Genomic DNA, 22,165 nt, shown 5'->3' with positions numbered 1-22,165 from the left:
CATCTATCAAGCTGAGTTAAGCTAATAATAAAAGTAATTTTTAACTCTATTTTAATGTAAGTCAAAGGTACCCTTCCTACTTTTTTTTCTCCCAGTTTATATGAGAATATAATGGTCAAAGGAAATTTCTGTTATCCAGAATAGATGATCAAGAACAACCAAAATATAAAACCTATTGATCTACTGTATTTTTTTGAAACATAATGTGAAAAATGGAAACATATCTACCATATCTAGATCACAATGAAGTAATACAAAGATCATTTTTTAAAAGTTTCTAATTATTTTTCTCTTCTGTTAAATGTCATAATGGTCCTAAGAAGCAGAAATTAATTCTACTCTTCTAATTGAGCAATTGCTGCTTTCTCTTTATAAACAATAATTTTAATTACATGCATTTAAGGGTGGCTTTACATAAAAAGCTTCCCACGGGTTTAGAGTTTAGAAACCACATTGAGGAAAAGGCTGTGCAGCATTATAAAGACATCTTGCCTTAACTATTTTTTTAAAAATCATTCCATGGAGAAAAGAGGAAAAGGTCAACTCTTTTTAATCAAAACTTGGCAGGTGGGCGGGGGATGGGGAGAAAAGAAAAAGTTTATTTTCTACCTAAGTCCCTTAAGAAGCACAACTCCTTTAACAGAATAACACTGTGTGTTTGATAAATATATTTTATTTCCAAATTTTATAACTGTGAGATCAAATGATGCACTTTCACACACCTGAAAGAGGTCCAGCAGGTCCCCATATCCTAGGGGTTTCCTTGCTCTGAGCAGTTTCACTGCAAAATTGCAGTTTTTAATCCTGGAAAAAAAGAATTAAACTAGGATACCCCACTATGAATCACACTAATAGGGGTTAATAAAAGTTTTATTATAAATTTTAACAGTCATTAAATAACAAATTATAATTCTTGTGAAAGAAAGAAAATGTGATGCAGACATGATTGCTACCCTCAAAACCCTTAAAATCTAGTTATGGGAAAGACTGATATTTCTAACATTAAAAAAAATTTTAATGGTTCAAAATGTCTGAAAATATTTTAAATGATTCAATATGAGGACAAATAAAAGTATGAGCAGCTTCATCTTAAAAGTACATTACAGGAAAAGGAAGAATGATATTGGTACAATTGGTTAGTAATTTTGCAAAAGAAAAAAAATCTAGGTCCTCATGTCACCCCATATATTATTAAGAAAAAAATCAAACCATAGAAAAACTAGAAGACAATGAAAATGATTATCAACTACGTGGAAGGAGAAGGACTGCCTAAATGGAGAGCAACAAATAAGAAAAATTAGTTAAATTATGTAAAAATTAAAAGCATCTAGATAAAAAATTAAAAGGTAAATGATGCAGAAAATATGATATAAACATGATGAGAAGTTAATATTTTTGCTATATAAATAGCTCAATTTGATAAAGAAAACACAAAAACTCCAAAAAAAGTAAAAATAAAATAATTTAATAATTCAGAGAAAAATGTTCAACATTAAAAAGAAATGTCAATTAAAATGAGAAGCCATTGCTTGTTCAATTACCAAAAAGATTTTTTAAAATAATAATCTGGCAAGGATGCTATAAAAATATACTCACATATTGTCAGTAAAGGCATAAACTTTTATCTTTTCAGAAAGTGGTATGATGACAAATTCTAAGAACATGTTCATGCCCTTTAATTTAATAATTTCTAGAAATGTACGTTAAAGAAATAATTCTAAATATTGAAACATGCCTAACATAAAGGAATTGTTAAATAAATTACAATCACTTGATGAAATATGGAACAATTTAAAAAATTAGAAAAGATGGCATCAAAAAAAGTATATATGATATAATATTATAAAAGGCAGGATACAAATTAAAACTGTTTAACTTTTTTTTAAAAGGGGGGAAAACAATAAATAAGAACACATTATATGGCAGAGAAATCTCTCTGACCCATTACGTCAGTTTGTGAGCAAGGCATTAAGTACAGCCCCCTGTATCTTCTATCCCGGATTATAGGAATAGTCTACCAACAGACCTCTGTCTTACTGATGATACATTGAAATACAACTTTCACACTGCTGTCAGAGTAATGTACAGAGTTTAAAAATATTAATATGAATGTGTCGCCTTCCTGATTCAAACTCTTTCCATCAAGCTGCTCAGGAAGTTACACAATGGCAATAGTTGGATAGTGTATCCAAATAGACCGAACTGTTTTATACCTCATGTATTTAAGTAACTTCCCTTAATTATAGCTTCTACACCTTATTTGCCTGGCTAACTCCTTTTCAAGCATCAAGACTCAGCTTCAGATTCCCAGGTTGGGTTAGGAGCCTTCCCAATGTTCTTGTAACAAGCCTGTCTATACTTCCATCTTGCCATTTACCATACATACAGCCTCAGAATTCTCTGTTTAGGGTCTGTCTCCTTCATTACTCTATTAACTGGCTGACATGAACTAAATATGACAAAATTCATGTACTCAAATAATCATAACATGAAAAGTTAAAGAAAGGTAGAAAAATATACTAGAGGCAGAACTCAGAGACTTACTTGCATTTTGGAGTGACTCACTTATTAGCCTACATTTAAGGAGGGCTTACTATTTATTTCCCATGTAATGTGCTAACTACTAGCAATATAAGGGAGAATAAGACATTGATCCTGACCTCAGGAAGTATGTCACCTGGAAGGGAAAATTTCTGGCAAAGAACTACAAAAAGTAAATGGAGGAGCAGGTAAGCTAAACAGAACGAATGGCACAAACATACTTTTCAAATATATTTCTTGTATTAACATATAGATTGCAGGTGAATAATATTACCCATCTTTTTATCTCCCCTAGTGATTCTTACATAATTATTTCTTTATTAAGAATATGTTATATGATATATTCTATAGATGTTTGCAAAATATCACAGGTATATGTACTGATAAAATATAATATACTGAAAAAAATCAACAGATAAATTACCTTTTAATGTCAGAAAAAAAATTCCAAAGTATATTTACTCACTGCTACTTAAATTAGAGACCTTTTAGTAATAAGACTATGTAGATATGAAAAGGATGAGGGAAACTGTGAGGAAAGAAGAACACAAATCATACATAATGATTATCTATGTAAAAATTCTCTATGCATACTGACAGTAGATGAAAGCAGTCATAGGTGGATGTAACTGTTATGGTTTTCAGTTAGGGGTTAAATATACAATTTTAAAATATCACAACTTCATTGAGCTCCTTGTTTCAAATATTTATTAAAATAGCAGATTCTCTGTTTATGTAATTTTTGTGTAACACAAGCCTTCTCAATTTCAAGCATACTTATTGTAAGCTGGGATAATAAAAAGTTTGTAATATATGGCAGTCAAATGTAAGATTAAGGCACCTGGCCTTCTAAATGAAAAACTTTATGTTGCTTGCTATCTCTCATTTGCAGTTTTAAAAAGGCAATGTTGAGATAATGATCTGTATATTTGCATCGATGCTGACATTACCTGGCATAGCATTCCCACTTATGTCAGCATTCATGACAGCAGTGAAAACAAAGAAAAATAAACATTAAAGGAGGATGCTTAAAAGAAGGGGAGATGTAAAGCAAAGACTTATTCTTCAATGTAAATAAACTTTCCTTGGAAAATAAATCTAAGAAAACTAAAGTTGGTTAAAATCTATGCTAAGTACTGCTTAATCAGATTAGTCGATCCTAATTAAGGGTTCTGATTTTTATAGCAACCTTTTATATTTTCTGAATATGCAGAGATATCTGAGAATTCAGTATCTCATTCCATTTGAGACTCCTCAATTGTTTGATATCTTTAACATCCATTACAGCACAGAAGTAGTAACCTATAGTCTTTAGAACTACAGAGAAGTAAACACTTCTCAGGAAATAAAAAAGTTAACTAAAAATTTTTCTCAGTGTTAACTATACCTTGAATTAAGTACTTTAGAAATGACATATTGACTAATTTAAACTCTTTCCTTTTTCTTAGGAGCCTTTGATTTTTCAAGATGACAATGGTCTAAAATCTACAAATTTTTACTTATCGATTGCTATAAATACTTGGTTAAAATACTAGAAAAAAGTTTAAATGCTAATATAGCTCCTCAAGTACATGGTTGGATGCTATGGATATTAAAGCATGAACTATTAACTGCATGTGCATAAAGATTTGTTCTAACTTGATTTACATAAAGCTAACTGAACTAAAATGAAATTAGTAGCCAGCTTATATATTAAACTCATACTGAGACAAAATTTTTCTTACTTGTCCTTAATATGAATTAGACACTTTACTTGGTACAGAACTCTGTAACAGACAGTGATTCTCTGAAGAAATCAGTCTTTTTAAAAATTCTTCTATCAACTACAGACTTAACGAAAATTTCTATTATTGGAGATTAAGGACTTACCATGATATCAGCAATGACAGTAGCAAAAGTAAATATTTGTAATGATATTCTAATATGATCGGCCTATGATGTCTCCAACTTAAAAATACCCAGGCCCATAATTTATCTTGAAACATTAATTTCCTCATGGTAGCTAATCAACCCAACATGCATCTCCCAAACCCACTTGCCCATCCTCCCAATCCAACCATACATACCTGTGCCTTTACCCACCACTTCACTATACCCCTTTTCTCAACATGCACACAGAGCATTATCCAATGCTGTGAATAATGTTATAAAACTCTTTGGTGTTTTGTCAGAATGTTCAAAATCAGAGAAGCTGTGAAAAACAGATGCAACTTAACAGGGCTAACCCTAAGCTGACAAGTGAAATCCACTCTCACCTGTCACCCCTAAACTGCCCCCAAAGTCTTCATTACATTTTGTAATTCTCTTTGAAATTCCACCATTTAGGGATTTACTGGTATTCTTCTTTTTAAAATGTAAAGAGACTTAAGAGAGTTAAAGAGATTCTTTACTATTTGGACTTTGTGTAAATTAACTTAATAGGACTGCTTTTCTCCTATAACTAGCTGAGACCAATAGCACTACTGGAATTGGAAATGCAGATTGAAGGATCAGCGAAGTAAGCAATGGTTAAATATAAACACTTGGGAGGGAGTAGCTAGTGTCAAAACCTCACGATACCGTGGCAGCACACTGCATCAGGAAGAACATCGGCTCTGAACAGCCCAGGATTTGAATCTGATTCCACCACTTACCATGTGACCTTAGGCCAGTAACTTAAATCTCTTTGCATCTCAATTTGCTCTACTATTAAATATTTCCCCACAAGGTTGTCATATAAGAAAGAGTGGCCCAAATGCCTCACATGTAACAGATTCTCAAAAAATGCCAGTTTCCTTCTTTTCCATGTTCATTACTGAGGCAAGAAGAGAAAGGCACCAAGGAAAAGGAAGAAGCAGACTGAGTATCAAAAGGGTGCCAGAGAGAAACTCTTGAAAATTCCTCCCTGAAAAGCAGGGTCAATCAGAAGAATGTTAAGAAAACACTTTTCTCTGCCGCATTCCCATTTTTTCTTCATGACCATGTTGTCTTAGTCTCAGGACTCAAAACTCATATAGTACTACTAAATTTTTAATGCTATATTATGACCCTCTTATATAGTATTAAAAATAAAATAGGTCTTGGAAGGTGGTCTGAGAACCAATCTTCCATTCAATTCAACAAATATTAATCGAATGTCTCTTATGGGTAAGATGTATCTTAGGTGATTGTTAATAGGTGGAGGACAATACAACGATGAGTAAGCAAGATCCTTTCCTTCAAGGAGTTAGTAGTTTTAAGTTTTCTGATTTCAGAGAATCGTACAGCATTCATCTCTGGGAAACCCAATTAGTTGATAAATTAGGGACTTTCACATGTTCTTTATCATTATGGATAGCATGTTGGGGCATAAGAAAGAGATGCTATAAAAAAACTTACGGGTTTTAAGATTCTACTTTTACTATTAGTCAAATTTTCATTAATTGTTGAATTTTTAATGCAAAAAAATTACCTGCCAAAATTTCGGTGTTTCGTGCAGCTATTGTTTTAACTTTTATTATTCCTGATTCAGCAGCCTGCAAGAATAAAAATAATTAGAACATAAGACTTACTATCAACATGAATTATCTAGGGAAAAGAAATCATATATGATAAAATCTCAAGCACAGAGTCAGTCACTATTATTTTTTTATTTTCCAAACTTCAGATACTAAAGCCTAGTAGTGAAACACACATTAAATGGAATAAAATGTGATTAATTTGATGATTCACATGTAAACTCTGCACTACAGCATGCTGCCTTTCTATGCCTTAAAATGCACCTGGAATCCCCAGTCTCTCACATTTAAATCTTCAGAAAATAAAAAATAATAAACAAAAACAAAGCCTAATGAAAAAAATTAGGTTTCTCTTTCCCATTTCACACTTCTCTCTCAACCATAAAAAAAATTGCAAAACACTGCAAAATCAAGTAAAACTGCTTTGAATTGGAATAGAATGAATAACCAAGAACTCTGTCACTACTTTTAGACTGCGTTTTTTTAAACACCCATTCAGTTTTCATAAGGTGTCTCATCACTTCAACATAAGTATGTTGAGCTGGCAGTACTTGAAAGTCATACGGCATTTTACACTATGCCACAGAACTGTGGTGTTCAATATGGGAGCCATTTGGCTACATGTGGCTACTAAGCACTTTATATGTGGCTAGCCTGAATTGAGTTGTGTTCTAAGTATAAACTATACACTAGATTTTGAAGACTTAGTATGAAAAAAAGAATGTAAACTACCCCTTAAATATGTACATGGATTAAATGTCGAAATGATATATATACTGGGTTATATATATACTGGTTTGAATATACTGGGTTAAATATATATTATTAAAATTAAATGTCTGTTTCTTTTTACTTTTTTAATGCAATTTAAAATTACATATATGGACTGCATATTCAGCCCACATTATACTTCTACTGGACACTGTTGACATAAAATATTGATATATGACATCCATTACAGAAACTCAGGACATTTTTACTATCAAGAAATATGCCTATTTTATACTTATACTGATCTCCATACCTCCAAAAATAATAAGTACTCATATATGTTCAAGTTTTCCTATTCATTTGCTTGCTACTTGTTCATTGATTTTATCTCCTACTGTTTACTAAGGGACAAGTGGTAGCAGGCTCTAAAGGTTTAAAAATAATTATGGAAGAACCCAGTGTCCTTTGGGTTATTAGGTTGAGAACCAGTGGATTAAAGCATAAAACAAATAACACATTGTAGGCTATACAATGTATAGCAGACCTTTGTCATTTTTGTTGGCTTCCAAGCACGTGAAGCCGTTGCCTGTGAGCGGAGAACTCAACTTCATGAGTTTTGATGCAAGACAGAGCCTATCTTCCACTATTCAAAATTTAAAATGCCAGATACTTGTTTTCCCACATACCCTGGCAGCCTCTGATTATCCAAATAGGCACACCCGCCAGGAATTTTGAATACGGAGGCCAGTGGCACAGAAAAGCAGAGCCAAGATGGAATTCTGTCTAACAGCCACAGTGGAGCCAGCATCTAGTTTCCAAGGGCAGTGACGGCAGCAGAACCAGTGGTGGCATGGGGCGGCCAGCACAACCAGCAGTGCAGGCTAAGGCACCCAGTCACCGTCCAGCAGAGACAACAGTAACGGTCTCACTGGCAATGAGTTTTGCTGTGATTCTTCGCTGTTCAGCCTCCCTTCGTTCCTGTAATTTCTAAGGCTCGCTCCATCCAGCCTTCTACCAATTCCGTGAGCCCCTCAATGTTTTATCAGTAAACTTAATTTCTGCTTAAATCAGCCCGAGTCAGCTTTCATTGCTCACAGCTAAGAAGCCTAATGGATACACCACAACTTACTCCTACAACTTTAAGAGATGGAAATGTCCCACATTAAGTGAACACAGCTACTAGCAGGAAAATACAGTCAAAATAAATTACTCCAGGGAAAAATTATTGATTTTCTGATTATCTGGGGGCAGTGCATATTAGAAACACCAGGAGCCTTAAAAAAAAAAAAAAAAAGCCTGATGCCCAGGTTGCAACCCATTTCAATTAAATCAGAATGACTGCCAGTGGGAGTCAAGCACTGGTATTTTTTAAAATCTTCAGGTGATTCCAATATGCAGCAAAATTTAAGAGGCTACTGTAATAACATAAGCAAAAGATGATGGTGGATAGGCCTGAGGTGACAGTGACTGAGATGGTAAGGAGTGGTCAGATTCTGGATACACTATGAAGATATACAAACCATAACAAATTTACTACTATAAAAATTCAGTAACACCGAAATTATTATGTATACTTTGTTATACTCATACACCATCTCAAACTCTCTTAGGTAATTTTCTTACTGAGCCAACTGAAATTAATCTGTGGTCACTGAGCTTTCTTCCATCATCATTTTCAAATGTTCAAACTCTCCCCCTCCTTACTATGGCCCTATGTACCCTGCATATGCTCAATTCAGTATTTCATTCTATTTCAGTATCAACAGAGACTGATCAAACTAAACCATCATAAATCCCACTGTAATCTGTCCTAACTTCCTGAATTCTAGTCAGTTTCCAAAATCAGTCGGGTAGCATAGTGGATGCTAGATGCAGGTAAAGGATTTCAAATTTGCCAGACACTATTTTGATTTCCTCAGATAAATAAGAACTGACCCATGTATGAATCATAAATAAGTTATAAAAAATATATATTTAACAAATATTTTTATATGTACACACGATAAGGAAAATAATGGGTGCTTTTTCCTTAAGTAGTTCCAAAGTAACAAGTGTTTTAAAAGATATATAACCAGTATTTTCATTCAAAGACTCAAGAAATCACCAAAAGGACTGTTACCTCAGATATAATTAGAACTACCTCACAGCTCCTAATTTTTTACATCCAACTTTCTATTGTCAAACTCTGAAACTGTACCATCTTATTCTCATAGGTACCCTGTGTTGCTGGAAAGTTTCACTATCAATGTTTATTGACAACACTTGTATATCACAGTCCCCCCTAGTCACTGCAGTGCTACTTCATACCTCAGGCTAGCTTACATCTTTCAGTGTCCTGTATAAATGCAAGTATTCAGCCCAGATTTCCTTCTATTTATCAGAGACTGTCTGTGTGAAGAAGAGTCTTTAACTTCTTGCTTTAAAAGTAACCCCTACTCTGATTAGATACTTATATATCCATAGGGGAACCACTCAATTTTTTTTAATATATATTTTATTTATTTTATTTTTGGCTGCATTGGGTCTTCGTTCCTGCGCGCAGGCTTTTCTCTGGTTGTGGAGAGCAAGGATTACTCTTTGTTGCGGTGCACAGGCTTCTCATTGCGGTGGCTTCTCTTGTTGCAGAGCATGGGCTCTAGGCATGCAGGTTTCAGTAGTTGTGGCACACGGGCTCAGTAGTTGTGGCTCGCGGGCTCTAGAGCACAAGCTCAGTAGTTGTGGTGCATGGGCTTAGTTGCTCCGCGGCATGTGGGATCTTCCCAGACCAGGGCTCGAACCCGTGTCCCCTGCATTGGCAGGCGGATTCTTAACCACTGCGCCACCAGGGAAGCCCCTCAATTGTAAATATAGTTATTTTTTTCCTGAACTGGCCCTTATGGAAAAAAAAAAAAGTGCCAGTTCTGTAGACTTGAATAGGGATGATATAAGTTATGGTGGGTAACCTAAAATCTCTATTCCTGAGGGCAATCTATGAGTTGGGAAACAAAACCAGAAGTATTATATATACTGCAGCATTTAATATTTGTTAATCTTAAAATTAATGTCTCTCAAGAAATATTTTTTTTCTCTTTCTCAAAATTTTTTGCTTACCCAAACAGACACACCCACCAGGGACTCTGAATATGGAAGCTAGCAGTATAGAAAAGCAGAGACAAGAGAGAATGCTGACTCCTCTTTCAAGAGCACACAGAATATCCTTGGCCTCACTTCTCAATAAACTCTTCCTGGGCAATCTCAATCCTATGGTTTCAATTACTTTCTAAAGGCTGAAGAATCCTAAATTATATTCCTGTCCCTTAACTGTCTCCTAAACTATAAGATTTATTAACCTATATATTTTAAAGGCACCTTAAATTCCAAATATTCAAAACGGATGCTATTATCTCTCACACACACACCCCCAACTTCCACCTCAGCCCCAGAAAAACCTGTTTCTTCTTCCTATCATCTTTATTTTTCCGAACAGCGGCAGCACCCATCCAGTCACTGACCAGACACCTGGGGTTTCTCCCTCATCCCACAAATATAATCAGCCACAAAGGCTATATAGCGAACATCTCTTATACTCTTTTTTCTTCTCAAATGCCACTTCTACACCTTAGTTCAAACTTCTCATTATCAACCTAAACTAAGAGATTTCTCTATTTCAAATCTTGTGCTCCACCCATCCACTGTCTCAACTCTTCAGTGGTCCCCCAGAACCCACCTCTACTAGTGTTTCTCAAAACTGAGTAGTGTAAGGACATCTTTTAAAAGTAAAACAAAAAAATCTCATGGACCTATCCAGTCACTGACAAATTTAAGTATTTATAAATGAAATTAGGAATAAACTCCTTATTTTTATAGCTCTTAAATTATAAAGCCAACACATTCACAATAAAGTGAACACTAAGTTAATGTGACAAATAAAGCTTTGCTGAAATTAAACCACTGCTAACAACATGAAGATAGTGCAGGTTTTTCTGATTTTGGCACTCCTGTAGTACCATGAGCAGTGACAGAAATAATTTTTTCCACCACCTTCTTTCCACGGCAAGTATCAAAAAGCCCTTCCATCTTTGTGGATTGTCTATGGTTTGTACCTATGGTTAATCCCACTCCTCCTACGACGTGTCTGTTTCTCTACTCTAGCTGTAAGCCCCATGAGGATAAGAAATATATTTCATTCATCTCCCCATATTACTAATGCCTATCACAGTGCCTAGCATACAGGGGCTATGTAATAAACATTCCTAAATAAACAAATGAAAAGTTCTAAACAGAGGGAGGGACTTTACTGCCCACTCACTGAAAAATAAAAATACGGAGGAAATTTGATCCAGAGATTCACAACGTCATCAGGACTGCAGTTTCACTTCTCTACCATTCTCTTGGTTCTGTCCTGTTCCCTGGGTAGGTTCATCCTCAGGCTGCTCCCAACCTTGGCAATAAAATTAGTTCCAGCCATTCTACACCTCACAACTTCATATGACACTATCCAGAAAGAGAGAAAAGGTCTCTTCCAGTAGCTCTTGAGGAAGAGAGAGGAAGCTTTCCCTTTCCAGGATCACTCACTGGCATTATGTGACTTGGGCAGAAATAGAGGTGGGGATGGGGAGGGTTAAATTAGATTAAACTAATCAAGGTATCCTGGAGCAAGGAATGAGATTAATTCATCTAAATTCAAAGGGTTGAAAATGAAGGAAGAGTGCAGCCTACCATTGAAAGAAGCAAGAGGGAATGAATGCTAGGAAGGGAATTAGCAAATGTCCACTACTAGAACCACATACAAATTTACAATAATAATAATACTGCTTCTCTTCACCAAAGCTTGTATGTTGTATTTTTAAAAACAAAACAAAAAACATATTTATTTTTTATAACATCAATGAGAGTAGAGCCTCAAAATTAGAAGAAATTTACCAAAGCTCCAAATTAATTATTCACAGGATGTAGCATGAAACAAGAGCTAAAGAAGAAATGTGAAATTCAAGTTAATGGCAAGTTAAGGAGAATAATGTACTCAAAAGATACTAGGGAGGTATGAAGCTGCCTGTAGACTTATGATTTCAGATGTCAGGTAAAATCAAAAGACCTAAAGTCAAGTCCTCACTTGGGAATACCTAATAGATCTAGAACACTCCCTAGAGGACAATATGCTCATTAAACAATTACTACATTGAAACCAATAAGATTTTCTTCTGTAACATGTAATTAGTCTAAAATCCCAAAGCTCTGAAAAATATATACCTATATGGCATCCTATTCAAAACCTCTGGACTAAAAATAAAAACAAAACAAAACAAACAAAGAAAACCTCTGGCTTCTAGGAAACAAATTTCCTTTAAGATACATATCAAATGAAAGACTGAAGTGCAGATTACATGTGGATAGCTAAAAATATATATGTGGTATACCTACATATATGGTATCCCTTTTTTCTCCTTCTTCAAAAATTTAATCTCCAACAAGTATCTAATTAGCACCTCTCAGATATACAAATGTTTTGAACTATGATGGACAGAAGGATAAACAAAGATGCAAAACTGACCCTTAAGGAGCAATTTAGAAAAGAAAATACCATAGCAGAAGGTAAAAAACATGAGAGTTATAAGGGTGCTCGCTTCAGCAGCACATATACTAAAATTGGAATGATACAGAGAAGATTAGCATGGCCCCTGCGCAAGGGTGACACGCAAATTCGTGAAGCGTTCCATATTTTTAAAGATGTTAAAAAAAAAGTTATAAGGAAATAACTTATAAAGTAAGCTTAAATGAAAGTTAAGAAAGCAGAAGAAAACATATTAGCTTGAAAAGTCTGGGCTGGAGCTGCAACTGTTCTTGCCCCAGCAATCAGCTAGTACATGGCACACAGCTGGTGTTCAAAAATTATCTCAGGAACAAATGAATGAATATATGAATGAGTGAATGAGGGAAGAAATGAGAACATTATCTGTAAAGTTGGTTCATTCATGCAACAAATAAATAAGCAACATGGGTTAAATTAAAGGTAGAATTTTAACTTTAAAAAAATGGAAGGAGGTGATTCCAGGACAGCAAAAGGAACCTCAAAAGCCACAGCATGGAAGAGGGAAGGAGTATTTGGAGAATGGGCATATTTGGCATATGAAGAGAATATGGGCATATTTGGAGAATGAATGGCAGGCAATAGAGTTTGGCTGAATTATAAACACATTTGAGGAAAAACTGAGGGTGATGAAAGAAAGTTGGGAAGATCAAGAAGGTCTTAAATGCTATGCTGAGGAGTTCCATAAGTACAGAGTAGCCACTGAGAGTTTCTGACCTGTTCAGGTACATTAATCTGGTGGTAACATGGTCTTTTGTGACATTAATGCACATCAAAGCTCAGTCATAAGATTGAAACCTGGAGCTAGAATAATAGCTAAGAAAATAGAAAAGAGGTGAGATATGTTAGAAATTACAGAGCTGGAAGGAACATCTGACAATGAATACAATGTAAAGAGAGTTGAGGGAGAGAAGACAGCCACATATAACTAAGGTAAGCAACAGTGATAAATACCATTAACAGAACAAGTGAAATGTGGGGACAGGACAAGTTTTAAGAAAAGTAAGTTCAATTACCAGAAGTTCTATCTGAAGTATGTGAAAGATACTCTGGTAGATATGTTTAACAGATAGCTGGGAACACGGGTCTAAGCTCAGTAAAGAGAGCAGAGTTAATGAAGTAGACTTAGAAGTCATCAGCACTGTAGTAAGGCCAGAGCAATGGGAGTAGATGAGAGTGCAAAGGAGATGAGCACAGAGAAAGAAGAGGTCTCAAGACAGAACTTGGGATACACCTATATGTAAAGAAAAAGAGAAGGAATACTGAGAGAGGGAGGAGAAATAGAAAAGTAGAGTGTTGCAAAAGTCAAAATGAGAATGACAAATAGCAACAAATAGCCATGTTGCAATAGAGTCAATGGATGCAACATTCCTAACCTAGTGGAAAGACAGTATTTTACTCAACTCTTGAGTTAACTTCAAGAAGATAAAGGCAGTTTCTCATTGATTTTTGTATTTCCTGCCATGATTTACACTTAAGAAACTAACTTCTATTAAATGATAAGAGTAATAGCAAAACCCTCTATTTTCTACATGGTTAAAAATAAGCTACACTTCTATAAAAGAAAAAAGGAGGAAAATATTTCCATTTTTGGAGACTGTCTTCCTTTTTGGTTTATTAGCCTGAAACAATGTTTTATTTCTTCTATGTCACCAAAGCACAATGCTAAGAAGATAATAGCATTCTTTTTTGACTAAACTATGTTTTCATTGACCTTTAATTTCTATTCATTTTCATGAAAGTAAAAATACAATGGTCAAAATCTTAGTAAAAAAATAAGCTATGTATGCTTTACACTTTAACAATAAATTTCAGTGGCTATGGTACTAACTTTCATAAATATATAAAACATGTTATAGACTAATCAAAAGCTTTTTAAAAAGCTCTCATTGTAAAATGCTCTTAGAATACTGCAATAAGCTTGTAAAATTTTCCTAGATGTCCTGGTGAAAATGTTACTGCTTAAACCGCATAGCACAGGGAGATCAGCTCTGTGCTTTGTGACCACCTAGAGGGGTGGGATAGGGAGGGCGGGAGGGAGGGAGATGCAAGAGGGAAGAGACATGGGAACATATGTATATGTATAACTGATTCACTTTGTTATAAAGCAGAAACTAACACACCATTGTAAAGCAATTATACTCCAATAAAGGTGTTAAAAAAAATGTTACTGCTTATATTATTCTCGAAGTTAACAATCTAAAATATTTATCAGAAGAAAATGAATTTCATAGACCCTAGGAAGCTAATGTACCTTTTCTGGAATAAAGTCAACAGCAGCATAAAAAAAAGAGCAGAGTCAAAATCTAAGATCACTAGCATGTCTACATAACTATGTAAAATTGCATTATACAGGAAAGTAAGTCTTGACCAAAATAATTTATAACTCCTTACCACATTTGTCATACTGTTCTGACTAGTGTTGACACGTTTTTTGAATAAATTGTGAAAACTAGTTTATTTCAGTGTATAAAACATGGATTTATTCTTTATGCTAATGAGGGAAAGAACACAACTGGCTGTATCATGAGCAAATTTCTCTGACCAACGTCAACAGGAAGAAAACTATAGTACGTTATAGGATACTAAACAAAAACAGCTCCCAATTAAGCATGTATAAATGATCCAGCCCTCATTCTTCACTGTCATAAGGTCCTGAAAATGAGATCTTCACCCTAGCGGAAGAGCCAGCTGACTTGGGCCTCAGTCCCCAAATAGCTGGTTGAAGGGAAAATCCTGTCATGGTAAGTAGAGGGCATCTCTCTCACCAAGGGTCCCCGCTCAGCCAGCTAATGCATAAAAACACCAGACACTGAGGAACTCTACCACAGGAACCTTTGCTTTTATAGGCAAAAATCCCTGCCAACCAAAACTTAAATGTGTAAGAAGAAACAAAGTACATAGCCTGGGAAGACTACTTGTACTTTATAATATACACCCTTACTGATTCCACTTCATTTAAAAAGAGAGAGAAAAAAACCATCCTCAATCCTAATTCTAACCACCTCAAGTCAAACGACCTTCATTCCCTTTCCTCTTCTATCACCCACTCCCTGGACTTCATCATCCTCTAGTGCAGCGCCACTTGGCAATCTGAAATCCAATATCTCCATTTTTGTCCCTTTTGTCCTTATCCTTCTAGCTCTCTCACTCCCCAAGACCACTGCTCTTGGATTAAAGTGTTCCAATTCAATTAAATTGCTGCTACTCCCTTAACCTTTCCATCTTCCAGTCAATCAAAGTTGTCTTGGATTGCCTTCTTTGGGAATCCAACCTAGATCTCATGATCCATCATCATTTCAACCACTTTTCCTGCGAAGACTCTTAAGTGTTCCAAGTCAATTTCTCCTTCACTTCTACAAAGTGATCCACTGCTCCCCTCAAACTTCCTACCTATCACTATTTTCACCACAAACTACTCCTAGCAACAAGCTTGTTTCCTATCTTAACAAGAAAACAGAGGCCATAGGTCAAACTGTCCACAACTTCCTATCCCTCCATTATGCCCCTCGTTCAAATTTATTACATTCAAACCATTTTTTTCTTTTACCCTTCTTCTGTCAGAAGATAATGTGTCCCTTCTCAGATTGAAAGCCAGTTCATACACTTAAGCCCTTGAAACTCCAGCTTTCTCAGGGACCTTGCTCTAGCCAAGTATTCCCTTTCTCTCCCATATCCCTAACCTTAGTCACCCCAGCTGCCTCTTTCCCTTTAATGCTGTTATTTCCCAAAGTTCCTCCTGATGTTCTCGTTCTATACACTCTTCCTGGACCATTTTATCTACTCCTATGGTTTCTACTAACATGTATAACCAATACTCCTAAATCTAAAATTCTAGACTTCCCTCTTAAGTGCCAAACCATCATTTTCAAACACCTACTGATCATTTCCACTTGGATGTCACACATAAATCTTAAACTTAATATTCATGACTACTCATTTTCTCCAAAAACATTTTCTCCTCTTAGTGATTTACCCAGTTTCCCAAGCCAGAAACCTGGGAGGCATCACAGATTTCGTTTTCTATGTTATAAAAAGGTCACTGTGCCCTGGTAATTTTACCTGCTAAATCTCTCTAATCCATACTCTCTCTTTCACCCATGTCTACCACAATGCAAGCAACTTTCTGTCTACCCCTACTGCTACCTCAATGCAGACAATCATCTCTATAAAATTTGCTCTCTATGCCTCAATCTCAATCCTCTCTAATTCTTCCCTTCAGTACTGTTACTGTAATGTTACTGAATATAAATTTGATATTACTCCCTCTCTTAAAAAGCCTTAATGGCTTCCAATCACCTTCAGCATGAAATTTCTTTTACGTGGAATACAAACATGTGCTATTTCCTCTGCCTAGAATGACCCCCTTCTTCTGTTGGCTGGCTTCTACTCATCCTATAAAGACTCAGCTCAGGAATTACAAACTCGCTCTGACCACACTTCTAGGCTCAATTAGATCCCCCTCATCTGTTTCCACAGAGTAGTGCCTGCCAATAGAAATGACCAAAAAGGTTTTATTCGTTAAATACATAAAACCTCAGAGTTTACTGCCTCTGAAGGCCACTGAATGAATATCAATTACACAAAAGTGATTTTACAAAGTTTTAAAGTAATTTTTAAGACAATGAAAAAAAATTTTTCATACAAATATTCCAGAACAAATTAGCTAGTACGCCTATGCTAAAAAAAAAAAAAAAAAAGGCTTCCCTGGTGGCGCAGTGGTTGAGAATCCGCCTGCCAATTCAGGGAACATGGGTTCGAGCCCTGGTCCAGGAAGATCCCACATGCCACGGAGCAACTAAGCCCATGCGCCACAACTACTGAGCCTGCACTCTACAGCCCACGAGCCACAACTACTGAGCCTGCGTGCCACAACTACTGAAGCCCGCACGCCTAGACCGCATGCTCCGCAATAAGAGAAGCCACCACAATGAAGCCCGTGCACCACAGTGAGGAGTAGCCCCCCCTAGCGGTAACTGGAGAAAGCCTGCACGCAGCAACAAAGACCCAACGCAGCCAAAAATAAATAAATAAAATAAATAAATTTATTAAAGAAAGAAAGAGAGAGAGAGAGAAAGAAAGAAAGAAAGAAAAGTTATACTGCTGAAGCATGAAAATTCATATTTAAGGAAAATAAGGAGAAAAAAGAGGAAGGACTGTATTGCTGTTATTATTTAATTACTATCTTTATTATAAAATGACAAAATGATATTATAGCCACTATAAAAACAACTTAATATGCAAACTGTTTTGTAAGTGAAAACAATTAAGATGGAGAAAACTGTAGAAAATCCAAAGATAAGTAATAAATATCAGTAAGTAAGGCGTTACCCTTTATCAACACTCTTTTCTTCTGTTTTTGTAACAGATTTGAAATCTTAAAAAATCCAGCTTATTATTAAGAAAAATATTAGAGCCAAGCACTATGGCCAAAAAGGTAGAAATTATTAATACTTAAAGACTAAACATAGAATGTCTCACTTCATTCTACCTTGTTTATAAAGTAATGGAGAGGGACTTCCCTGGTGGCACAGTGGTTAAGAATCCGCCTGCCAATGCAGGGGACACGGGTTCAAGCCCTGGTCCGAGAAGATCCCACACGTCGCTGAGCAACTAAGCCCGTGCACCACAACTACTGAGCCCGCGCTCTAGAGGCCATGAGCCACAAGTACTGAAGTTCGCGCGCCTAGAGCCTGTGCTCCGCAACAAGAGAAGCCACCATTCGCCCCAACTAGAGAAAGCCTTCACACAGCAAAGATCCAAAGCAGCCAAAAAAAAAAAAAAGTAATACGGAAGGAGACAACCGTTCCAAAGCACATGTGCAGTTAGCACTGTATTGTATTAAGTTCTTGTGTAGGCTTCTAAGTAGTTCAAAATGACTATTTTTCAGATAATGTTTGTGAAGATACTGGGAGGATGTTAACCAGCAAATCAGTATACAGATGGAAAAGCTTCTTATACCTAGAAAGGCTTTGCCTTAGAGTCTACCAAGCACACTTCTCCCCTGACACCCACCCTGCTAAAAAATAACTGCTACTAAAAACTTACCAGTTCTTTTAAGAACAAAAGTCAAAATACAGCACTGCTATCAAATTACCAGGGGAAATTTAATTCAGCTAAAATATTTCTTGAAAGTCAAGCCTCCCTCCTAAAAAACCATCACTATTAGGCTAATTACTTCATTCTTGTTTTACACTTGTGACACAGTCAAGGTTTTTTTTTTCAATTCCTAAAGGACTGCCCTAAGCATATTAAAAGTGCCACTGGTTAAGAAGTCAAAGTTCTTATATCCAACAAATTCTTGTGGAGCCTGTACTATACACAAAATTATGTATCAGAGATAATCACACCAAAAGTTACTTTTGCCATAACCTAAAAGACTAGGTGCAATTACTAAATACCTCTTTAGCTAAGGTTCAAGTAAAAAAAGCTAATGAGCTTTATTGAAAGTTCCTAGATTAGAAAGGGATTGAGTTTTAGAACTTTGTAAATTAGCTGTTTGGAGCTCTGAATGCATTTTCCAATAGAAACAATGTAATAAACGGCAATTAAATCCGCAAGCCAGCCCACAAAAGCCTATGATACAGAGGAATCACAATTTTTATATGGATTATAAGAACTGGGGATAGCCGGTTCTATAAATTATTGTTAAAATTACAAAACAGGATTTGAAATTTTCTAATTTCCTTACAGTTAGAACAGCCTATTTCTTTAAAATTATTTAAAATGACCAAATTCTTTAAAATACTTTTTATAACTTTGAACAGCTCATATAGAGAAAATAATGAAAATCGATATCAAAACAAACTACTGACTGTCTGAAATAAAACTTATAATAGTCATATTTCCAAAAGTGGCACATCTGGTTTCCATCATTGGGTAGGTAATATTTTCTTACTTTATTAAAAAAATTACTAGATGGAGTTTGTTGAAGAATGATGAGACCAAAGCACTTACAGAAAAGTTAAGGTTCCTTAGAAGTCTAAAATTCAAACTTTACTGGGTAAGTTCTAATTATGAAATTGCAGGTACTCCAAACTACATTAAATAGGAAGAAATATAAAATAATTGCTTTTACAAAAATGTCACTGAAATATCTTATTTCAGAAACGTGAAAAGAAATTGAGTAGCATCTTTAAAAAGTTTAGGAGAAATAAAATGGCATCTTAAGATAAAAAGCCAACAGAGACTAAATGTTAATAATTTCAATTCAGGAACTATTTGGAGAATTTAATTTGTATTTATTATTAACTTGAGCCTATTTAATAATATGTTTTTTTCCCTCTTAAGACTTTCTCACCATAATGTAATAAACCCACTATTTAACCCTATTTTACATCTGAAAGAAAACTGAAGCTCAACGAGGTTAAGTAAGATGTCTTTCTGTTTTGCTAGCACTTAAATTCAGGTGTATTCTATTTGAGTCTAAGCCCAAACTTCTCAGTACAGTATTGCTCATAACAAGGCTTAAATGGTTCCTGTGGCTCTTCACTGTTTGTCGTAAGTCAGGTGTCTCTAGATAATTGAATACTTCATGAGATTGATAAGAGTTAAGCTGCATGACCCATGACAAGAAGGAAAGCTACTTCCAATTGAGCGATATATACTATAAAGGCAAAGGGGCACAGACTGTACAACAACTATGATTATTAGTTTTTAGAAGCAACAAACATAAGTTTCTGACCAATTTCGTGTTTGAAACCGGCCAGAAAAAGGGAGGGTACCATACACCTAGCTGAATTCGCTGAATCGGCTCACGCCGCGAACTTCGTTCCTAAATCTGGTGGACAGGACGGTAGAGAAAATGAAAGCGCCTCACACTCGCCAAAGCAAACTATAAAAACGCTTGTGAAAAACCCACCGGCTCGTACATCTGGAAAGGTGGAGGGCCAAAGGGGAATCAGACAGGGCTGGAGGATGCAAGTGAAGGACGGGGTCTAACAGGACCGGCTATGCTCACCGTGCCTTCTCCCGAAGTCGCCCGAAGCTTACCTCCTTGACAGGTGGGAATTTCTTCTTGCATTCCAGGGACAGGGCCCGCAAGTCGCTCTGCATATTCTCCAGCAGCTTCTTAACCGCCTCGGGGCTGTTGGTGCCAGACATGATCCACCAAGCTCCGTGTCAATTTCTGAGCGGCGAAAACGAACTCCGGCACTTGTCAGCTCCGTGGGCGACAGGCAGCTCCTTCCAGGCGCCTCCGGCCCTTGGGCTGTCCGCCTCTAGGGCTCCGCGGGGGCTCGGCCCGGCCTGGGCAGCGAGCCCGAGCGCCCCCGACAGCCTCCTCGCAACTCCCCCGGCTCTTATCCGAGGGGCCCCCGCAGTCGCCCCGCCCCGCTAGCCTCCGCCGGCTCTGGCAGAAGAGCCCACAAGGTGGGCAAGTCCCTCCCGCTGACGCAGGCCGGGCCACACCGGTTGTCACCAGCCAAGCTGGTGAGAAGCTTCAGCGCTGTCTCCCCAGACCTCCCAGACTCCCCGACGCCATTAGCCGAGTCGCCCACAATTCCGAGCGCGGCCGGGACACGTCAGCTGCACTTCCGGGCACCGCGGCCACCGCCTCCGCCGCGGCCAACCCGGGCGGCGAGCCTCAGGCAGGGCGTGGCCAGGGGCGTGGTCACGCTCCGGGCAGGCCCGGATCAGGCCCGGGGAGCTTCACGGGGTCCCAGCTCCCGGCCTCCGAGCCGGCTTAAGGCGCAGTTTGCCTCGAGATTTGCTTCCTTTTAGGTGACAGGTGTCTGAATAGAGCCCCTGGTACTCGTTGTTGTACCTCTTTGCGTATGTTTGTGTTAAATTGTATTTCGGTGTAAACAGTTTGCTTCCTTTCGGATTAATCTTCATTTGTCTTGTCCCTCTTCATTTCTGCCCCTTCGAATCTCGGGGCTAGTGGCCCCAAATCAACGCTTACCTTCTGTTAATTTTTTCCCCCCTGAGGACCTAAATTGCAATTCCTCCACAGAGTTGTACAAAGCATGCTGGTGCACTTACTGCGGAGCAGTCACTTATTTTCCTAATCTGTGAAATGGAACATTAAACTGCCCTCTATTCCAAACCCTCCGCTGGTTTTCCATTTTACCCAAAGTAAAAGCCAGAATTCCTCTTTTCACCTACCTGGCGCTCTGCGATCTGTCTCGCCTCCTTTACTGCGGGTCTGTCTCCTCGCTAAAATGAAAGTTTCAGAAGCGTTGGGCTTTTTTTGTTTTGTTTTGTTTTTTTCTGTTTTGTTCCCTGCTGTATCTCCAGTGTTTAGAACAGTGCTTGGCGCAAAGTATTTGTTGAATGAATGGATACCCTACTAAAAACAGCATTTTGATGCTCAAATAAGGAACCCATATAAAAGCCTTCATTAGGTCTGAAGTGCCAAATACATGGGAGGCAAAGATAAACAGAAACGTCATCTGTGCTTCTCCGAAGATCCAGGTCAGTATACTTTTGCCCAAGACATTTCGCAGCTAATGAGTAGGAAGCAAAGAAAGGTAGAGGGAAAGCCTGAACCAGGGTAAAGGTAGGAGATGAAGAAATGAACACCTTCAGACAACTGAGCTAATGACACCTTAACAGGACGGAAGACAGGGACCTATGAGATTTTCAGTGGGTGGCAGTGTTGATTGTAAAATAAGAAGGCCTTGCGCCACAAGTAATTTGTAAACTAAGTAATTTCTTTTTTTTTTTTTTTTTTTTTCCTCTGAGACAAAGCAAAGCAAGGGTGAATAAAGGTGGCAGATGAGGTAAAAGTAGGGAGGTCCTAGAACAGTAACTTGGATCATTTGTGCCTATCACACAACTTCTGGGAAACTTGACAGCTGTATTAAAAGATGTGAATTTAGCAAAAAAATAAAAATAAAAGCTTCGGCAGAATTGTCACAAAAGCAGCCAC

The 22,165-nt window shown here is 37.0% G+C and overlaps 1 protein-coding gene and 1 non-coding gene across 5 annotated transcripts in view; one reads left to right on the top strand and one right to left on the bottom strand.

Annotated features, from left to right (window-relative positions):
• MON2 (MON2 homolog, regulator of endosome-to-Golgi trafficking) overlaps positions 1 to 20,778 on the bottom strand; it is a 125,458-nt gene extending 104,680 nt beyond the window's left edge. For 3 of the 4 annotated variants that reach the window (XM_036864944.1, XM_036864946.1, XM_036864947.1), the window contains exons 1-2: positions 20,287 to 20,778; positions 5,972 to 6,035 (exon numbers count right to left, since the gene is read on the bottom strand). In XM_036864944.1, the coding sequence (XP_036720839.1) occupies positions 5,972 to 6,035; positions 20,287 to 20,397 (175 nt within the window). In that variant the 5' untranslated portion in view covers positions 20,398 to 20,778. Of the gene's footprint in view, positions 1 to 722; positions 805 to 5,971; positions 6,036 to 20,286 lie in introns of those variants that run through there. The other variant, XM_036864948.1, reaches the window with a different exon arrangement.
• LOC118902950 lies at positions 12,324 to 12,430 on the top strand. Its single transcript, XR_005021660.1, has one exon. It is a non-coding gene; the product is annotated as a U6 spliceosomal RNA (small nuclear RNA).
• Positions 20,779 to 22,165: the final 1,387 nt, after the last annotated feature.

The sequence above is a fragment of the Balaenoptera musculus genome, chromosome 10, assembly GCF_009873245.2.
Source record: "Balaenoptera musculus isolate JJ_BM4_2016_0621 chromosome 10, mBalMus1.pri.v3, whole genome shotgun sequence".
Lineage (NCBI taxonomy): Eukaryota > Metazoa > Chordata > Mammalia > Artiodactyla > Balaenopteridae > Balaenoptera > Balaenoptera musculus.
Note: the sequence above shows the minus strand (reverse complement) of the source record. Positions and strands in the feature narration are given on the sequence as shown.